The sequence below is a fragment of the Equus caballus genome, chromosome 1 (assembly GCF_041296265.1).
Source record: "Equus caballus isolate H_3958 breed thoroughbred chromosome 1, TB-T2T, whole genome shotgun sequence".
NCBI lineage: Eukaryota > Metazoa > Chordata > Mammalia > Perissodactyla > Equidae > Equus > Equus caballus.
Window position 1 is genome coordinate 61,603,336 of NC_091684.1, and position 21,970 is coordinate 61,625,305.

Genomic DNA, 21,970 nt, shown 5'->3' on the forward strand with positions numbered 1-21,970 from the left:
GTTGAAAGATGTAACAAAAAGTCTTTCATATTGCCTTGTTCTATAAATGTGAAATTCTCTTGGAAATCAAAAGTATATAAATTGAATCATGACTTCTATTATGAAGTAATAATATATTCTAGTGGGGGAAGTATTGCCCATGTTATAATAAAATGTAGCAACCATTTTTAATAATACATTCAAGGAGAAAATTTTCTAATACTAAGCTGTAATATATAATTGAACTCACAAAGTATAAATCCCACTTTCACTTAAACTGTATCAGAAACTTTGTTGCCTTGGTGAGTTATTGAAAGAAGAATGAAATATGCCCTGTATTTAGTATAACCCTTTAAATGTTTCTTATGGTGCAGTCTGAAGAGATTCTCTTTTAAAACCTCAGGTTTCTACCTTTAATATCATGAGGTGTTTATATTGTATAATATCTCTTTGTTTAGAGATAATTGTGGCTTTTGAAGTACATTACACTTATTAAATTCTTTACAATAAAAGTCAGTCCCTTAAGGAGATTGAAGTTTTGTTTTGAGTTTATATTTCTGAATATCTTACATTTAGGTAGAACATTAGTTGAATTTCAAATGCCACATTTATATTATCACTTATCCTTAAATGAAATCCACCTTGTGAAATAGTCGATTTTATTGTCATTGCTATTGTTTTTAATTTGACAAATGTGGAAACTGAAACTTAGGGGTTGAAATTCAAGATAGTAAGTTGGAACTGGGCTACAGTGTTTTCTGCCTATATCACATCTTTTTTTTTGTGAGGAAGATTGGCCCTGAGCTAACGTCTGTTGCCAGTCTTCCTCCTTTTGCTTGAGGAAGATTGTCCCCAAGCTAACATCCATGTCACTCTTCCTTTATTTTGTATATGGGACGCCACCACAGCATGGCTTGATGAGCCGTGCGTAGGTCTGCACCCAGGATTGAACCTGCAAACCCTGGGCTGCCAAAGCAAAGTGTGTGAATCCAACCACTACACCACAGGTCCAGCCCCTCTTTCTTTCTTTTCTTCTGTTTTTTTCCCCTTCTGGTCTAATGTCTGACTGACTATGAACATTCTGGAGATATTAACAGGTTATTTAGACTTGAGAGTCTTCCCAAGTTGCTGGCAGGAATATATTGCTGAGTTTGCTCTTCTGTATGATGAAAGGTTGAGTGTAGGGGAAGTTGCATAATTTATGATAGTAGTAAAGAATTTTAAGGTAAGTTTTGACTTGAATTTAATAAAATGCCTTTTTATATTAAAGTTTGATTTTTCACTAGCTTGAATCTTATGACTTGGGGAAATAAAGTTAGAGTGTTTTTTAGCCTGACTCTAACTCGATAACTCTGTCTAGCATTTTTCTTCTCCTGGGGTTAAGATTTAAGGGAAATGATTGTAATACCAGGGCAGATGTTATACTTTCCTTCCCTTTAGCCACAAGCCCCTGTTTTTCCTGTAAGTTCTCAAGTTAGTTATCAAAGATATGGACTGTTTCATACCAAAAGTGTAAACCTGTGTTTTCTGTTTGAGGGACTCTGTTGGCACCAAGTCACGTTGTTCATTTGGCATTGACATTGCCTAGAGATTTACTCTTTCTCTGGTGATTTCTGCACATTCTGAATATTTATTTTCTTAAGCTTAATCTTGGTCTCTGCCTATGAAATTTAAATATGTGAATAATACATGCCATTTGCCTGAATGTTTTTCATTTTTTAACTTCGTGACGTATTTTTACAACTTTCAACATCAGTCAAGTATCTATTAAAAGCTTTCTATTTTCTTGTGATTTATTAAGAATACACAATTTAAACAACGAAATATATTCAGACGAGGGAGTCATGGAGTATAGTTTAGAATAGCAATGCCTGTTTGGTCTTGAGCATTTATATTCTCCTTGTTTTTTTGTCTTTGTTTTGCTTTGTTTGTTTGTTGTTGTTGCCATATTTCGAAGAAAAAAGGCAAGAGCAAATTCATTTTTGTTTCTATTGACTTTATTAGACTATAGGCTATTAGGTTTAGAGAAAGCAAAGTACCTATATGTGTGTTTATGGACATTAATAAGTAATATTTTGTAATTGCCAGTGTCATTATAGAAGTGACTAAGAAGGACTTTGGGAAAGTGAGTTATCTCAAAACTACAGAGGCAAGGTTCTACAGCAAGGGTCAGCACACATGTTCTTAAAGGGTTAGATGGTAAATATTTTAGGCTTTGTGGGCTATACAGTCTCTGTTACTCAACTCACCTGCAACTACACAACTACTCAATTCTGTCATTGTAGTGTGAAAGTATATGAGTGAGCTATAGATAGTAATTGAATGGGCTTGATTGTATTCCAGTAAAACTTTATTTACAAAAGCAGGTGACTAGGGGGCCAGCCCTGTGGCATAGTGGTTAAGTTTGGCATGCTCCAATTCAGCAGCCTTGGTTGACAGGTTCAGATCCTGGGTGCAGACCTATACCACTCGTCACCCATGCCGTGGCAGCGACTCACATATAAAGTCGAGGAAGATTGGCAACAGATGTTAGCTCAGAGCTAATCTTCCTCAGCAAAAAAACCCAAAAAACCAAAACAGGTGACTGGTCTGCCAACCCATGTTCTAGAGCATCCTAACCAATAATGTTCATAAGCAACCATGTATTTATGCAATCATCTGCGCCACAAAAATATCTTTTATTATTGTTGAGGATAATTTGTAAAATCATAGAGGAGAGAGGACTTCTTGTTTTAAAATGGCCTGGGTAGACATATACTGAAATATTTTCAGGAAAAGCGATATGATGTGGGATACTTTAAGATACTCTGTGGGAAAAAATGGTAAATCTAGAAGCAGGTGATGGATACATGGAAAAAGTTCAGCACACTGTACTCTCTATTTCTGTGTATGTTTGAAAATGTCCATATTAAAAAGTTACTACTTAAATAAATAATGGCCCAGTAAAGGCAGCGGTTTTTCCCTTCTCTTGAATCACCTTAAAATAGGAAGGAGAATAAGAAACAAAAATACAAGCTCCATCTTCAGCACAAACCAGAGAGATCTCTGCAATCCCAAAGCATAATGTATGAAGAAAGGCTGACAGATCCAGTGAAGGCTAGATAGGTGTGTGAGAAGACCCTGAGAAATGACACCTATGGTTTCAGATCCCCACCTACGCCAAGAGAGCTCCGTTCTCCAAAAGCAGTGACTGGCCTCAGACTTCTCCAGAGCAGCATTCAGCACTAACACTTTACCTATGAAGTCCTCAAGGAAAGATTAATTCAGAAGTTTTGTACCAATCCAAATAATCATTCAATATGAAGGCAAAAACAAATACTTTTTAACATGCCAAGGTTCAGGGATTTTAACTCTCATGAGCCCTACTTCTAGATGATGGAGTTCAGCCAACCAAGAAATGAAAGGAGAAACTACAGTTAAAGTATTGGTACTGAACACAGAGTCCACTGACCTATAAAATTAAGACTAAAGCAAATGTGAAGATTAGGTTTTCCAGAGCAGAATATGAATGTTTAAAACCTTGACAACGTAGTAATGATATAACTAACAGAAGCTGAAAGAGTGAGGGACAGAAATGATGTAAACTAGTATAAACCTCATGTCTTATGACAAACTTCAAAAGATGTCATTTAAAACCAATAAATCCAGTAAAAGAAGTATGTGGGTGGGGGAGGTATGTAGGTAGATCGGTGATAGATAGATAAACACTAAGAGAAATAATAAGCTAAACTGGATGGTAGAAGGTAAGAAAAAAGCATAACTATATTAAGTTCATCATTGCTCATAAGAGAGATAGGAAAAATATATAAATATCAGAGTACCAATTGATGGGATTGCCGCTTTAAATTGGGCGGCCAGAGTAGGCCTCACTCAGAAAGTGAAATTTGAGCAAAAATTTGAAAGAAGTGAGGGATCCTGATTGTTATCTGAGGCACAAAGAGGCTAATGAACTTGCCCAAGATTGCAGTTACTGAATCAGAATCCAAACTCAGGCAGACTGATTATAGATTCTGTGCTTTTAATCACTGTGCTGTATTGCTTTTGAAACTAATAGGAGTGTGTGTGTATGTGTAACTAGATAAACCAACTCTAAAGTTCATATGTAGAAACAAGTAAGCAAGAATAGCCAGGAAAATTATTAAAGTATTGAAAGGAAACTAGCCCGTGCTACCACATATTAAAATATATTTAAGTTAGAATGTTAAAACAGTCTGGTTAATAGGGCATGAGCAGACAGATCGTTGGACAGAATAGAAGTTAAGAAAAAGATCCAAATTCATATAAGTATTTGGAACATTAGAAAAAATAGCTTCTTAGATAAGAGGTAAATATGTGGGACAGCTATGTTATCATTAGAGGGAAATTAGTTGTATTTCTACTTCTTAAATTTGACTAAAATTAATTCCTAATAAATCAAAGAATTAAACCTGAAAAGCTAAACTAGAAGTGATGCGGGGTCGGTGAGCCGAGGAGTTGAAAGAAAGATTTCTTAGACTCTCAAGATCTGGCAGTAGTGCTCTTTTATTTAGAGAGTAGAATAGCATGGGGACAGGACCCATGGGCAGTCAGAGCTTCTGCTGCCGCTGCTTCTGCTGCCCCCGCTGGCATGGGGACAGGACCCATGGGCAGGCAGAGCTGGTGCGTGGGGGACAGGACCCACGGGCGGTCAGAGCTCCTGCTGCTGCCCTGAGTTGAGGGTTAGGGCTAATTTTATAAGGCGTGGGTACGTGACTTATTTTTATTTTTACTGGAGAAAAGAAAAGATGATGTAAAAAGTCATTAAATGATTTCAGTGCAGATGGGGTCTGGTTATTGTGCGGTCATATAACTATAGATACGAATCTGGCCATATAGATCGGCATGTAGGTGAGGATGCCCTGGGCTTCTCTCCCTGGGGCAGTCCTAATTCATACCATAAAAAAAGTCCACTGGGTCGTATAGTTTGGCATGTAGGCCAGGTCACCTTGGGCTTCTCTAGCTGGGGCAGCCTTAATCCACATCAGAAGCAGCCATGGGAGAATTTTATAATATTCTCAAAGTAGTGAAGGCCTCTAAGAAATATGACACAGGCCCCTTAAACCAAGAGAAAAGATTGATAAATTTGACTCTCAAACAAATGACTGTAAAACGTGAAAATTGTATACATACAAAAATGCCATCAACAAAGTAAAAAGAAAAAAACTAGAAAAGTTTGCAACAAATTTTGTTAACAAAGGGCTAATTTTCTTAATATTTAAAGAAGTTCTACAAAATAATATTCAAAGACCAAGAACCAAATTGAAAAAAATGGCCAAGGATGTAAATACTCAGTTCCTAGAAAAGCAAATATAACTAACTCTTAGTTTAAGATATGCGTAAATTCTCTTAATACAAAAAGTGCAAATTACAACTATGGTGAAATACCATTCACCTGTGACACGGGCAAAATAAAAAAGTTTGAGAATACATTGTTGAAGAGAGTGTGAGGGACCAGATACTCATTTAGCCAATACGAGCGTAATTGGTGGGTATGTGAATTCACGTAACCTCCATGGAAAACAATTTGGCAATAGCTTTCAAAATTTAAAGTGCACATACCTTTAACCTGGCAGTTTCTCTTGTAGTATTATATCCTCACATATCTGTGCCCACAAGCAAGGATATTCACTCTAGTATCATGTATTGTAATAGTAAAAGATTATCTGTCAATAGGCAATTGTAAAGATGTACCATAAAATTTATTTAACCAATGTAATTCCAATCAGTCACTAAAAACAATGAGTTAAGTAAAAAGAAAGAAAGAAAGTCAGATGAGTAATGGGACTATAGTATGCTACCATTTGCGTTTTAAAAAATCTTCACAAATACATATATGCACAAGCTTGTATAACACTCTTTGATAGGATACCCAGTTTTAACCAGTTACCTCTGGGGAGAGGTACTGAGTAGCTGGGCCATGGGGATGGGAGGAAGATCAATATTAAGTGTAAAAGACTTAATTTTTTACTTAGTTTTTGTACTTTTGAATTTTATATCATATACTTGTTTTATCTATTCAAAAGAAGTAAAATAACTTAAACATTTTAGATAAAGTTATATTCCTAGAAGATGCCTAAGCATCCTAGTTCCTGATGCTATCTTTGAGCCAACTGAGACCTATAGAGGGCAAGACTGACTTCCTGTGTGTTTTGTATTGAGGCCTGGATTCTAATCCTGATTCTGATGTGTAAACCTTAGTAAGTCACTTTCTCTCTCCGAGTCTCAGTTTTCTCATTTGTAGAATAAGAGTGAGACTCGTCTTCTTTTGTCTTCCAGTATTAGTTTCAAGCTACTTCACGGAGCCCAAGGATTCTTTGGATCCCCTTAGGGTGTTCAAGCAGAGGATTGAAATTGTAGAATTTCCCAACACACCCATCTTAAACCAGAGCATCCCTGGATCTCTGAGTAAGACTGAGTTTAACTAACTGTTTTGAAACTTAAAAATAAAGTCTGAAAGTCGTAGTCCACAGTAAAGTCATTGTATATATTAGCTTAAAGATTTTCAGCGACAGTGTCAAAACTTATTAGTGTGTCATGATCAGCTGTGAAGTAAGCCTCAAGTAATTTTAAATGATTATTTACATTTTTTAATTAATGTCAGTCTCACATTTCTGCATGCTGTCTTCAGTTGGAAGGAGATGGGAATTAACAATATTCACATGAATAATGTAAAGTCTGTTATACACGATAGTTGTGTTAAGGTATGCATTGTCGTAGACTCTTAAATCATTTTTCTTTGGGCTGATGGAGTGGAATATAATATCTGCCTCTGAGGCTTATACATTGGGTTTCAGTCAGTTAATGCCTTCCTTTCTTCCTCCTTTAATAGTTCTTGGGGCTGGAAAAGTAAAAGGTACAAAGGAGTAAATTAAGTATTTGGCAAGTCAGAAACATTCAATATTCTTTCTGAAACTTAGTTTAATTGCATGAATCTAAATTCCAGACCTAAATCCACAATGACACTGCTCTTTGAGGAAGTAATAAAGGCGGGTATGAGTGTGAGTGATTTCCTTCTGACATTCAGAAGATGGTAGTGATTAAGGACTGAAGGAGTGAGATTACCTGATCAAGTTAAAAAAAAAAAAGGGAGAGTGAACAGCAGAAAGACTAAATTTCTACCCAATAACAGTAAATTTGTGATACAACTACTTACTGTCTTATTCCTAGTAAAAGACCTGAAGGAAATGCAAGTCTAAAAATAGGCAAAAGAAAGAAGAATCAAAAAATTTTAGTTTAGACATGGTAACACTTAAAACTGATATTAAATGCTTAAAAAAGTAGATGAAGAAGCAATTTATGTGATGTGTGTATATGTAAATGTGTTTGTATAAAATCCTGAAAACAAAATATTCATCACTGTTTGGATGATAAGAGTTTGAGAGACTTTTTATTTTCTTTCATCTGTATTTTTAAGCTTTTCTACAAAGAATACATATTATTTAAGTGATCAAAAAGCTATTATTTATTATATACATACACAAATGCATGTAACATTTGTTGTTCTGTCCTGACAGTAGATGTGTCTTTTTGTATTTTCTAGGTGCACCAAAGGCTCTCTTTTTGGCAGAATTTGGGAGTTGTTTATTGCAGTACTGTTGTGCCCTCTGATGGTAAGTTTTGGCAAATCCATTTTTTATGTCTAGTTTTTTTTTTCATTAACTCAATGTTTCCTATTCTCTAGCTGACATTTAAATTTATAAACCATACTCTTTCACTTAAGATGGGCTTGGAGTTAGAGAGAGAAGGGAGGCACTAACAAATAGAAGTCAAATTTGAATGAGGATCTAATGAATTTAGAGGAGAAATCAGGAAGAAAAACTAATAGACTCATCAAATTTTCATAGATCATGGAATATTATTATGTAGTCTTTTCATTTATGTTTTAAAACTGGGGACATAGTGTGAAGATCGCAGAAGCGCCATCTTTGGTATTTCCTAACCATTGGGTCTTCCTATTCTAGATAATGATTAAGTGCTCCAGCTCCTTCGTGCATCAGAACCTAGACAGAAGCAGTTCAAAATCAGAGACCTCCTGCTCTTGCTTGTCCTTTTCTTCCCTTAGGCTTAGGGCTGTAATACTCTTCCTTGATGTGGGAAAGAATAAACGGATGCTTGAGGGCTGCACACAGACCTTTGTATATGTCCATGGTGCCACAAACAGGCAACAGGCTTTGATAGTTTTTACTATAGTGGAGGATATATGTTTACAACTCTTGTCATTTCTCTTACCCAGTACTGCACGTTTACAATAGATTGTTTGCTTAGGCTTGACTGTTAAATATATTTCCTCTGTGTAAAATTTAGTTTAATAGAACTCTAATTTCAACCTTATAAACATTAATTTATAGGCATAGCAACCATCAAAAGAGCATCCTGCAAATATATAAGGACACCTAAAACTGAAGAAACCTCAGATGAGTCATGGAAGTCCTAGGATCTCCTGTATTTAATCAGTATAGGTACTGGCAGTATTATCAGAACTCCCTCCCCAAACATCCTTGGTTATCTGAGTATATAGACAGTGTGCTCCTATTTGCTAAATTCTCTAAACTTGGAGGAAATATCCATTTGTGATTATTCATTTGTAGTATGGAAAGGTTGAAAGGAAAAATAGGCCAGAATCAAAATAAGGAAAATAGTAGCTGGCTTTTCTTTTTCTTATCTCTTAGAGACATAAAGAATTAATAAAGTAATATCAATATATAAATTAAAAAGCAGCACTCAGCACTTTGTTACAGCTGAGGACAGGTAGCTGTGTTGCCCCCAGTCAAAAGTGAGTAGGTACACAGGTGCCAGTACTTCCCACATGACTGAGAGCCAGAGGACCATAATGCCACTGACTGCATTCCCTCCTTACACCCCTCCAAAACAGTGGGTAGGTATCCCTCTAAACCTTTACACTCACTGTTGTGGCCCATTAAACAACCAAATGGGATCTGTTCACATCCATGCCAGCACCACTCTCAGGTTCATTACCTTCCTCCATGGTTTATTGCAGGTTAACATCATTAGATAGTTTCAAGAAAGGATTTCTCTCAATGTAAAAAATATTGTTTATAGTGCTGAATCCTCTCAGCTTTTGCTGAACTAACAGCATTTTAGTCAAAAAAGCTTTTATAGTATTGTCTGAAATTGTTATATATTCACTGTCAGTATATATCAATATATATTCAGTAAGTTAAATATATTCAATATCAACTAAGTCACACTACAAGACACTCATGTGCCAGTGGTTGTTATGATATTCAGTGACAATTAATTTGAACTAATGAATTCATATTGAAATTTGTATTATTAATTTTACCACTTAATGCAGTTACTATTATCCTGTATACCAGTCTGTATGGAAGTATTTCAGTAATGTAACAATAGTATAGTTGTATTCAGGTATCTGGCTGAATGTTGTCCCAGGACATAAATGCTAGTAGGTTGTCCCTATGTTTCATGAGAGTTTGAAGGCAATACTTTTACAAAAGCTAAAAGGATACATACTTAAAAAAAATAAAATAAAATGGCTCCCAAAATTTCTGCCAATACTATTGCCCTTCTTAAGAAAACCAATTTATACTAGTTATCAAAAAATAGAAGCACAAAATTATTTGATTTAATGCAACTTAGTATCCTTACTGCCCTCATATTGTACATCTCTCTTATTTTGTGCTTCTAAATTAATTTTACCTTAGGTCAGTATAGCATATGAGAGAACTCTGCTTAATGCACAGCTACTTCAATAGAGTTTAGCCACCAGTAATAAACATCTCTGCCATCATTCATTGCTCTTTGTCTTGACGGCTGGGTCATATTCTATAGCAAAAGAGGACTTGACCCTCTTTTTGTTGTTGTTTTTGTTTTTTATTGTGAGGAAGATTCACCCTGAGCTACCATCTCTTGCTAATTCTCCTCTTTTTTTGCTTGAGGAAGATTAGCCCTGAGCTAACATCTGTGCCAATATTCCTCTATTTTTTGTATGTGGGCTGCCTCCACAGCATGGATGATGAAAGGAGTAGGTCCACACCTGGAATCGGAATCTGTGAACCTGGGCCACCAAAGCTGAGTGTGTGGAACGTTAACCACTCGGCCACGTGGCCAGCCCCTTGACCCTCATTTTTTAAAAGTGCAAAATCTAAAATACCGTATTATATAATCATGTATTTATATACCTAGTATATATACCTAATATAACTGCTTCTCAATAATTGCTTGTTAGTTATGTTGACAAATCTTCTAGTTATGACTATGACAGTTGATATAAAACATATAGATTATCTTAAATGTTTAACCTCCCTACAAAAGCAATCTAAAAGAGTCTTAATTTTTATTGTGTCATAAATACTTCTGCGGGTCCTGGTGAAAGCTCTAGATTCTTTCTCTAGAAAAAAAACCTTATATATACACATAGCAAATTTTACATGTAATTTCTTAGTGATACAGACTCCCTCAAACCAATTTGTGGAATCCCTAGTCTCATGGACCTCAACTCAAGACCTGCTTTGGATACATTGCACACAGGTACACATGCACGTATCCATATCCACGCCCGTGTTCCTTTTCATGAGAGGTATTATGCTTAGAGGTTGAGCCGAGCTTTGGACTCAGACAGACCTAGGTTTGCCCCCTAGTTCCATCACTTAACCACCTTATAACCTTAAGCAAGGTATTTAACTTCTCAAACTTCTTTCCTCATCTCTGAAATGGAGATATTAATAGTTACCATCTCCAAGAAAAAAATGTGCTTACCCTGCAGAAATAGTACTTACCCACCAGAAACACTTATTCTATGAAGAGTGATTGTGGTAGTGTTAAAGATCCCTAATCTAAAAAATATGGTTTTGAGCTTCTCATTTTTTTTTTTTTTAAGATTTTATTTTTTCCTTTTTCTCCCCAAAGCCCCCCAGTACATAGTTGTATATTCTTCGTTGTGGGTTCTTCTAGTTGTGGCACGTGGGACGCCGCCTCAGCGTGGTCTGATGAGCAGTGCCATGTCCGCGCCCAGGATTCGAACCAACGAAACACTGGGCCGCCTGCAGCGGAGCGCGCGAACTTAACCACTCGGCCACGGGGCCAGCCCCTTGAGCTTCTCATTTTAATTTGTCTGTGCCCTAGATCCTCGACTATAAAATGACTAACAGTGAAATTTTTTGATTGTATGGTTTATACCTCCTCAAGGCCTTCAAAGCCTGTTAATGAGAGTTAAGAATGAGAGTAATTCTGCTGTAGACCAGTTGACTATATAATTAATATATAATTTATCATCCATTCCAGGACACTTTTGAGAGTGAAAGGGAGGCAACCAGAGTTGCCCTGACGATTTTTAATAGTATAAGCTAGGACATATTTTCACTTTACTTATAGTGAAAGTGCCAAAGGTGAGCTAGAGTAAGAGCAAGGGAAATAACCTCATGTAGCCACCTTCATTTCTCTATCCAGAAATGTAATGCTACTCAGTTAGCCCTGTATTGAGAATGGTAGTAGAAAGTTGTGTTTATTTTGTAGTTAACAAAGGATCTGAGATTTCCTCACAAAAATTGCTTGAGGGCAAATAATTTTAGTAATGAAGGGTTACTGGAAATTCCTGTTTAGTAATAAAGAATCAGTAATAAACAATTAACCAACCCAAGTATAGATAATATGTAAATTCTTAACCTAAGGTCTGTGGATGGTTTGGGGAACTAGATATATGCCCTAATTTTTTTTCTTTGGTTTTTGTTCTCTTACTTCTTTTTAAAGCTTTGTTGAGATATATTTTACATACCATAAAATTCACCTATCATGTAAGCATCATAATAATCCAGCTTTAGACCTCTTCCTTCACCCCTAAATGTTCCCCTGTTCCTGTTTTATAATCAATCCCTACTCTCATCCTAAGCCCCAGGCAACCACTTATCTACTTTCTGTCTCTATAGTTAAAGCTTTTCTAAAAATGTCATATAGATGGACTCATGCACTATGTAGTCTTTTGCATCTAGCATCTTTTACATATCATAATGCTTTTTAGGTTTATCCATTTCGTAGTATGTATTGTAGTTCTTTATTTTTATTGCTGAGTAGTATCCTAATATGTGGAAATAATCACATTTTATTCATTCACCAAATTAAAGACGTTTGGATTGTTTTCCATTTTGGACTATCAAGAATAATGCTGCTATCAGCATTTACTTTTAAGTCTTTTTGTGGACATATGTTTTCATTTCTCTTGGGTAGATACTTAGGAGTGAAATGGTTGGGTCATATGGTAAGTATGTGCTTAACTTTTTAAGAAATTGCAAAACTGTTTTCCAGTGTGGCTCTACTTGCATTCCCACCAGGATTGGATGAGTGTTCCAGGTCCCTCATGTCCTCCCTAACACTCAGTATGATCAGTCTTCTTGATTATAGACATTCTAATGGATGTGTGGTATTATTTTGTGATTTTAATTTGCATTTCACTGATGCCTAATGATGTTGAGCATCTTTTAATGTGCTTATTAACCATTGAAATATTTTCTTTGGTGAAGTGTCCAAACTTTTGCCCATTTAAAAAAATTGAGCATCTTCTTAGTATTGATTTATAAGGGTTCTTTATATATTCTAGAGTTTTTCCTATTACTTTTAAAATAGTTTTGGAGGAAAGGGAAGAAGATTTTGTTGAGTCATGTTGTGTTATTAATGGTTACTCTTGTACGCAGTGGGAATTCTATATTTATTGTCATTATCATAGTGAGAGCACAAACATACCCCACCACTATTTTTCTTTCCAACTTTTAAAAACTTGACAACCAAAACATTGTTGAGCATAAAGGCAAGTTGTAGAAGGTTGTATACAGTGGGACCATTTATGTAAAGTTTAAATACAAGCAAAAACCATGCTGTGTTTAGTTATTTAATACTGTTATAGCAAATTACAGCAATACTTAGTGGTTTAAAACAACAATAACACTTTATTGTCTCATGTTTTTGTGGATTAGGAATTCAGGAACTGTTTAGCTGGGCAATTCGAGGTCTCATGTGGTTATAATCTCATGTTAGTTAGGACTGCAATCGTCTGAAGGCTTGACTGGAGCTGAAGGATCCAATTGTAAGGTGGCTGACAATATGGCTGAGAAATTGGTTCTGGCTCTTGGTGGAGGCCCCACTTCTTCTGCATGGTGGCTTCTCCATAGGGCTGCAGGATTATCCCTCTGATGTGAGTACTGGCTTCCTCCAGAGCAAGTGATCCAAGAGAGCAAGACAGAAGCTATACAATCGTTTATGGCATAGCTTTGGTAGTTATACACTATCACATCTGCTGTAGTCTACTGATTTTTCAGACCAGCCCTGATTTGATATGGGATGGGGCCAAACAAGGATGTGAATACCTAAAGGCAAGGATCATAGAGAGCCATCTCAGAGGCTGGCTATCTCAATACTATATATTATATATTGACATTTGTGTATGTGTATGTGTCTGTGTCTGTCTCTGTCTATCTATCTGCCTGCCTGTATGTATGTATGTATGTATGTATGTATATCATAGATGGGAATTATAAACACCACATACCAACTTCAGGATAGTGATTTCCTTTGGAGAAAGAAAGATTACCCTGCTTCATAGTGGATAAGTTTTTGAACGGGAGCAAGGATGGAATGAAGTAAGGGGTTCAATGACAATGTAGCTGATAGAAGAAAGAGGCAGTGGTGGCCTGGGCTAAGATGATGGTAGTACAGAGAACTGGAGGGATTAGAGATGTTTAGAAAATATATTGAAAGGATGTTGTGACTGATTAGATATGGGAAATATCACGTTCTGGCTCTAAGAGTAGTCAAGGATATCAGATGATTTTCTGGATTGGGCAATAGTTAAATAATGGTGGTGTTATTGACAAATGAGAAATGTCGGAGATGAGTGGTTCAGGGAAGATGAATTCAATTTTAGGATTTTTGAGTTTGAGGTGTGCCTTTGGAAAACCCAGTTGTCCGGCAGACAATTGAATATAGGTTTGGGACATGATCAGCATTTAGTTGGTAGCTGACACTTTAGAAGGACATGAGATTTCATGGAGAATGTGCAGATTGAGAAACGCAGAGGCCTAGAACAAAGCACTTAGAAACTTGCAAGGGATGAATATAGGAAGAAGAGCCTATGAAGGAAAATTAGAAGATGTACACAGAAAGGTAAAAACAACCAGGAGAGTGTGGAATCACAAAAGCCAAGAGGAAAGCTTTTTATAAAGTCAAGGAGAGGTTAACGTCATTAAGTGCTGTTAAACACGCAAGTTAAGGGCTACAGTTCCCACTGAATTTAACAACCTTGTGATATGTATGACTAGGAGAAAACAATTTTTTAGTCAGATGATGAGATCCAAAGCCACTTTGCATTGGCTTGAACTGTATGACCTTGGGAACATCATCTAACCTTCCTGGACTTTATTATTCTTAGCTGTAAAAGAAGGATGTTAGCCTGTATGATTTCTCTGCCCCTTCAGACACTAAAAATTCTGTTATTATATTTCACATTCTTGATACAGAGTATTACAGAAAAGGGAAAGAAAAGAAACAGACGATGGCAAGATCATAAGCCACTGGAATCATCCATCATATAAAGTTCAACTTTAAGTAGCTTTGCAGAAAAAACCCTTTATGTGTTTCCTTATTGTACCAGCTCCCTTTCATAGTAAGTCCTTAAGATATATACAGCCATGTTCATGAGATATGTTGATGCAAATAACCGTAATCTATAAATCAAATTTGGAGTGAGTTTATTATGAGCCAATTTGAGGTCTATAGTCCTGGAGAACTTTTCCACCAAGGAAGGAAACTCCCCATAGAATAGATGTACAGAGTGGTTGTATACCATCTTGGAACAAAGAGCGTGCATCACATATGACAGGAATATCTCTTTTACTACTGTCACAAGATTCTTTGCTAGCAGAGCAGGTCAGTGGTCTCAAGGTGAGCACAGCAAGTCAGTGGTCAGCAGGTCAATGGTCACAGGATGGGTTAAGGCAGGTCAGTAGTTCAGTAGTTAATTCTTAGCTTCTGGGAAGAAATGCTTATTCTGAAATGCTGATACAGGAGAGGCAACATCTCTTTAAGAGCATCATTTTTGGCTTCGGGACATTATAAATGTTTAAAGTATAAACGTACAATGCATGCTCAATGGGCTACATCAGGCCCTTCTGGAAAAACAAAGTCAGGCCAAATTAGTTTTAAACCAAATGGCTTCCTCATATACCCCAGTATATCCTACTGCTTTTCATTTGTTCATCAGAAGATATATTTTAGAGAAGATTTTCCCCATTATTTTGAACACCAACCAAACTTATTACTATGAGTTTTTTAAGCATTTTTTAACAATTATCTAAATAACAAGCACTTATATTTTATGACTTTTTCTATACCTGATGCCCCAAAGGTATTTTTCAAACAAATTTGTGCCTTCTTCAACCCCAAATGTATGTTGTCCTTGCACTTCTCTTCTTAGTCCCGAAAATTCCTTGCCTTTTTGTCTTTATGCCTAAATCAGTTGTCATGTTCTGTCTCTCAGTGTTCATATTGGATGCCCCATAATTTCTAGGTTTCTTGGAAACACACTGCTGTAGAACTCACTTAGATTATTTCTTATTTTATTGAAATGGAAATCAAAGGAAAACCCAACCAAAATCTACTTGATGCAGTTTACACCTAAAAAGAATGTTTGTCTCCAGAGAAATAGTAGCTGACAACTGTCAATAGCTTGTCAATGCCTATTGTGACTCTACAACAGCCAGCGCTATTTTATATATTGTTAAACTTGAGGAACTTTGGTAATTGTTCTTCTTTGGTTGCAAACCAAGAAATCTAACATTTACATTACAATATAGTGTGTGGGAAAGAAGGAGACCTGGGGATTTATTTCAAAAGCAGTATTATAATAAAGGTTTGTCAGTTCTGAAATGTGCTATTCCACGTAGAGTTTCTCAAAGCTTTCATTTTTCATTCATTTGAAAGGCTTCATGATCTTTAAAGGAAAAAGTTAAAGTGGGTGAGAAAGACCTTAATTTTCTCTGTTGACTTTGTCTCAGTTATTTTAAAACAGTAAACCCTAAGCACTTAGCTGTGAAACCAATGTTTTAGTGATATCTGCCATACTTCACGTAAGATTCTCAGATTCCTATCTTTTATTTAAATTCAACTCTGTATACTTCTTGAAATCTGTGGTTGAATAGTTTTTTCACACATAGAAAGAGGATAATTGGGGTGAAAAACACCAGGTGAACAAGTTAATCACCTAATTTTATGACCCCATCATCACTACTGTCTATAGAAGAGATAGGAATATTCATATTAGTGGCTATGAATTTAGGGAAACACTAGATTGGTAAGCATTCTTTTGAAATGAGAGAGACAATGACAATTTTCAAATATCTTTAGATATTGAAAACTTTAGATAGTACATGCTATGTATTAAGTTCATATTACTATTTTTGGCCTCTTCTTCCTTAGGAACATAGACTACCCTTTTGGAAGGGATAAAGAAAGGGAGATTTCTGACTTTGCTTCTTTTTAGTTTTTATATAAAAATTCATGTATCCACAAAGAATTAAGTGCTATGAGAATTGCTGTCCTTCTGTCAACAACTAGAACACTAGACAAAATATGTGAAACTACAGTTTTTAGACATTGGATAATAAGCAGGACAGGACTGTGATCTCTGAGAGAAGAGAAACAAATGAGATTAACCCTACGTTGCTTCAGCTCACAGCCTGAGGTTTTGACTAAATTCTAAACCACAATACCAGGCTAGAACAACTTCCAAGGAAATAACAATTACCAGAAGCTGTAAAATGAATAATTCTTAGTGCTCGTACTGGGCCAGAAATCATTTGACTTCCCTCCAGCCATAGGGGAGAGACATCACTGAATATATAAACAATGAGTAGAGACTCCCAGAAGAACTATACCTTAGCAGTAAGGCCAAATTTGCCCTAGAATAAAGGATTTTCTAGGTGTGTCCTAAAATACCTGAAAAGATCAAACTAACATGCAAGTAACTGAACTATACAACAAGATCTAGCACTCAACAATGTAAAGTCATCATGTCTAACCTTCAGTCAGAAATTACTAGGCATATGAAGAAGCAGGAAAAAAATCATTCAATAGAAACAGACCTAGAAATGACAGAGATGATGGAATTAACAAAGATTTTTAAGTAGCTATTATAAATATGATCCTTATATTCAGGAAGAAAAAGGAAAACGTAAGCATAAAGTGAAGAAAAGTAGGGCTGGCACTGTGGCATAGTGGTTAAGTTCTTATGCTCCACTTTGGCAGTCTGGGGTTCACAGGTTCAGATCCCAGGCTTGGACCTACATACCACTCGTCAAGCCATGCTGTGGCAGGTGACCCACATACAAAATAGAGGAAGATTGGCACAGATGTTAGCTCAGGGACAATCTTCCTCATCAAAAAAAAAGAAAAAAAAGTAGAAGATATAAACAATAAATAGAACTTCTAGAGATGAATGATATAATATCTGAAATGAAAAACTTTGTGAGGAAATTAACAGCAGATTAGAAACTGCTGAAGAAAAGATCAGTGACATTGAAGTGCATAGCAATTAAAACTATCCAGAATGAATCTGAGAGGGAAAAAACCCTGAAATGTTTGAAGAGAGCCTCAGTGCCCTGTGAGACAATATCACATGGTATAATATTAAGTGTAACTGGAATCCCAGAAGGAGAAGGGTGGGAGACAAAAAAAATATTTGAATAATGGCCAAAATTTTTCCAAATTTGATGAAAACTATGAGCCCACAGATCTAAGAAGTTTAACAATTCCCAAATAGAATAATCATAAAGAAAACCATATAAAGGAACTTTATAGTCAAATTGTTGAAAACCAATGATAAAGAGAAAATATTAAAAGCAGCCAGAGGCAAAAAGACATATTACATACAGAGGAACAAAGATAAGAATATATATGAATTTATCATATACTATGCAAACCAGAAAACGTAAGTTCTTTAGAGTACTAAAAGGAAAAAACATCTGTCAACCTAGAGTTTTTTACACAGCAAAAATATCTTTCAAAAATGAAGGTGAAATAAAGACTTTTTCAGGTTTACCGTAGCTGAGAGAATTTATTGCCAATACATCTGCAATACAGGAATTGTTTAAAGAAGCTCCTGAGGCAAAAGGAAAGTGATACCAAATGGAAATTTGGATCTATACAAAAGGAATGAGAAACACCAAAAGGGTAAATATGTGTGTAAATATAAAAGATTTTTTTTCCTCATTTTAAAATTTCTTTAAAATATAATCAGTTGTCAAAGTAAAAATAATGTATTGTGTGGTTTATAATATGTAGAAATAAAATGTATAAGAACAATAGCACAAAACGGGAGATGGAAGTATGTTGTTGTAGGGTTCTCTACACTATACCTGAAATAGTATATTGTTTGAAGACTGACTGTGGTAAGTTAAACATTTATATTGTAACCTTTGGGGAGGGTTCAGCAAACTCATTAGGCCAAATCCGCCCACTACTTATTTTTGTAAATAAAGTTTATTGGAACACAGCCATGCCCATTTGTTTACATAGTGCCAACAGCTGCTTTTGCATCACAGTGCAGTCTATAGTTACAACAGAGATCTAATGGCCCACAAAGCATTAAGATTTAATATCTAGCCCTTTACAGAAAATGTTGCCAATACCTACCATAGAGTAACCCGTAAAAATGTTTTTAAAGTATGGTTAAAAAGCCAATAGTAGAGATTAAATGTAATTATAAAAATACTCAGTTAATCTAAAAGAGGGTAAGAACAGAGGATAAGTAGAGGAAAGAATGGTTGGGTCAAGAAAACAAGTAACAAGATGGTAGGTTTATACACAACCATATTTATAATTTATTAAATGCAAATGATATGCAACTTTAATTAAAAGGCAGAGATTGTCAGATTGGATAAAATAGCAAGACCCAACTATATGCTGTCTACAGGAAATCCACTTTAAATATAAAGACACAGATAGCTTAAAAGTAAAAGGATAAGAAAAGGTATATCACAAAAATAAATGTCCACACAAAGACTTGTAAGTGAACCATCATAAAAACTTTACTCATAGTAGCCAAAGACTGGAAACAATCCAAATATCAATTAACAGGTGAATGGATAAACAAATTATGGTGTATCTGAATGAACTGCTAATGTATGCAACAACATGGATGAATCTCAAAATCTTTATGCTGAGAGAAAGGAGCCAGATACAAAAGAGTACATACCATATAATTCCAGTAATATAAAATTCTAAAAAAACTAAATATAATCTGTGGAGACAAAAATCAAATCAGTGGTTGCCCAGGGATCAGCTGGGATGGGGATCAAGGGACTTTTGAGGGGTACTAGAAATGTTCTTCATCTTGATTATTGTGTCAAAACTCATCAGATGTCCACTTAAACTAAGAGTGTATTTTGTTATTTATAAACTATGCCCTTAATAAAGGATACTTTTAAAGTTTAAGTCATGAAAGAATGTAGTGTGAGGCTTTGTATACATTGTAGGCCTTATAAGTTACTAGAATAGGCAAGGAAATAAGATGTAAATGACTCCAACTATGGGAAATTTGATGCATTTGGAATTTCTGGAACATTAATCTATATGTATTTCCTCTCAACTCTTCAATTTTGAGGGGAATGAATCCTTAGAAATATTATAGAATGTATCTTTTGATTCTTAAAAAAAGCTAATAAAGAAACATCACTTATGTATCAAGGAGTGTGCTAAGTGTTTTAAATGGTTTATTTTATTTATTTGTCACAACAACTCTGTCAGTTAAGGATTAGATCCATTTTATATATGAAAAAAGTGAGGCTCAGAGAAGTTATATCATATACCTGAAGTTAAAGAGCCAGGATTCTCTCCCAGATTTTACTCGAAAGCCTATTTTCCTTCACAGGCTAGTGCTCACTTCTCATCTTTAAATGCTTGGTTGCTAATGTAAAAAATTCTGGTTCAAAATTTATTTATTTAAAAAAATCATTTGAAAATGATTTTGAAAGGGAATTATTCTGACATTTGTTTTAGTGACTAAGGCTACGTAAATCAAGACTATTGAGGAAAAAGATGAGGAATTCTGCATTGTACTGTTGTAGAAAATCCTTTCAGTTATATAGGTTATGATGTTTCCCTTAATAACTTTTTGTTAAGAAATCCCAGATAGTTGAGCTTTGGCTTCTAGCTAACCTCAGAAAGATGTTCAAGAGAACATAAAAGGAGTTGTTTTTGATTACATCATAATATGTCCGTATGAGTTAACTGTCCTTGAGTAAGAGTCTCGCTTATTAGTAAACTTTCAGATGTCATTCCCCAGGGATTCTTGAAAGCGCTGGCTCCCAAGAGCCACCTCCTGCAGGTTATAGCGTCTGGCCTAGCAATCTCTGGCTCCTTAATAAAATCTTACTAAATGGAATCAGGGTTTATATTCACCAATACCAAGAACTTTACCTCAGATTCCTGGGAAAGCCTCTCCTTGATCCACTTAGAAGATAATCCTTTGCATGTTTTTTTTTCTCTGAAAAAAAAATTGTGTCATCCATATGATCTTCCATAAGCCAGTTCCCAGAATAACCTTCAACTAAAACTACAGGCATATTCTTCAACCTTTGAAAACATTTTGAACCACGCTAATGATAATAGACCCGCATTTAAGACGAGCAATGAGGTAGCTTTAACTTATAATAAAATCTAATTATCATATGATTTATGGGTCTTTTTCACTCAGATGTAACAGTGGTCTATCAAAATGGGTTACCTGTGATATCTGTGAGGCTACCATCCCGGCGTGAGCGCTGCCAGTTCACACTCAAACCTATCTCAGACTCTGTTGGTGTGTTTTTACGACAACTGCAAGAAGAGGATCGGGGAATTGACAGAGTTGCCATCTATTCACCAGGTATAGTCGCTTTCATTATTAATTCCCACCCACCCCTCACTTCCCCTCAAACCACTTCTACACACACACACGCATCACTGCAAAAGAATTCCATACTGGTAACCTTAGAACACATTTTTTTGCTTAGCAAATGTCAGGAGAGACAGTGATTTCTCTCCTAGTTCTCAGAATATAATTCTTCAGTTTAAGCAAATGTATATAGACAGGGAGTCTCATTCAGAAGCACCTCACATATAATGCCATGGGCAAAGATGAGCAATCAGTCACTTTTTATATTATTGAGACCTTTTATCATTACCTTAGGCATGAAATAAATTTTTCCAGTAGTCGAGCCCTCATCTCTGGAGATATGAAATATTAGGACTTCTTCTTAGATCTTCTTGTGTTTTCACATAAAAGTTTGTAAAATAAAGACATATATGATTTGAAAAGAATTTAAGGCACTAAAAATTCCCATTTGACATGAAATAATTTCATTTATTTATTTATTTATTTTAAGATTGACCATGAGCTAACATCTGTTGGCAGTCTTCTTCTTCTTCTTCTTCTTCTCCTCCTCCTCCTTCTCCCCCCTCCTCCCCCCCTCCTCCTCCCTCCTTCTGCTCTCCCTCCTCTCCTCCCCCTTCCTTCCCCTCCCCTCAAAGCCCTCCAGTATGTCGTTGTACATTCTAGTTGTAGGTCCCTCCAGTCCTGCTGTGTGGGATGCCGCCTCAGCATGGCTTGACAAGCCGTGCTAGGTCCACACCCAGGATCCTCACTGGCAAAACCCTGGGCCACCGAAGTGGAGTGCGCAACCCTAACCACTTGGCCATGGGGCCAACCCCCTCATTTATTTATTTTTTAACTGCCTTACATTTTTTTCCTTTTTTACCTTGAAAAATTTTAAACCTACAGAAAACATAAAAGACTAGTACAGTAAGTACCCATTTACCCTTTGATTTACCAGTTGTTAAACTATTTGCCACATTTCTGTCTTAAGTATTTTAAATATACTTAAGTCTCAACTCATCTAGTAATATAATTAGTAGACTGCTTTGATGTGTTTTGCTAACACTAGCATCTGTCTTCACCAAATTACTGTCAACT

General features: G+C 35.8%; 1 protein-coding gene across 2 annotated transcripts in view; it reads left to right on the forward strand.

Moving 5' to 3' along the window:
• Positions 1–21,970, forward strand: part of MCU (mitochondrial calcium uniporter) — a 188,504-nt gene that overhangs the window by 136,473 nt on the left and 30,061 nt on the right. For both annotated transcript variants that reach the window (XM_070226993.1, XM_005602459.3), the window contains exons 2-3: positions 7,538–7,607; positions 20,714–20,884. In XM_070226993.1, coding sequence (XP_070083094.1) covers positions 7,538–7,607; positions 20,714–20,884 — 241 coding nt within the window. The remainder of the gene's footprint in view (positions 1–7,537; positions 7,608–20,713; positions 20,885–21,970) is intronic.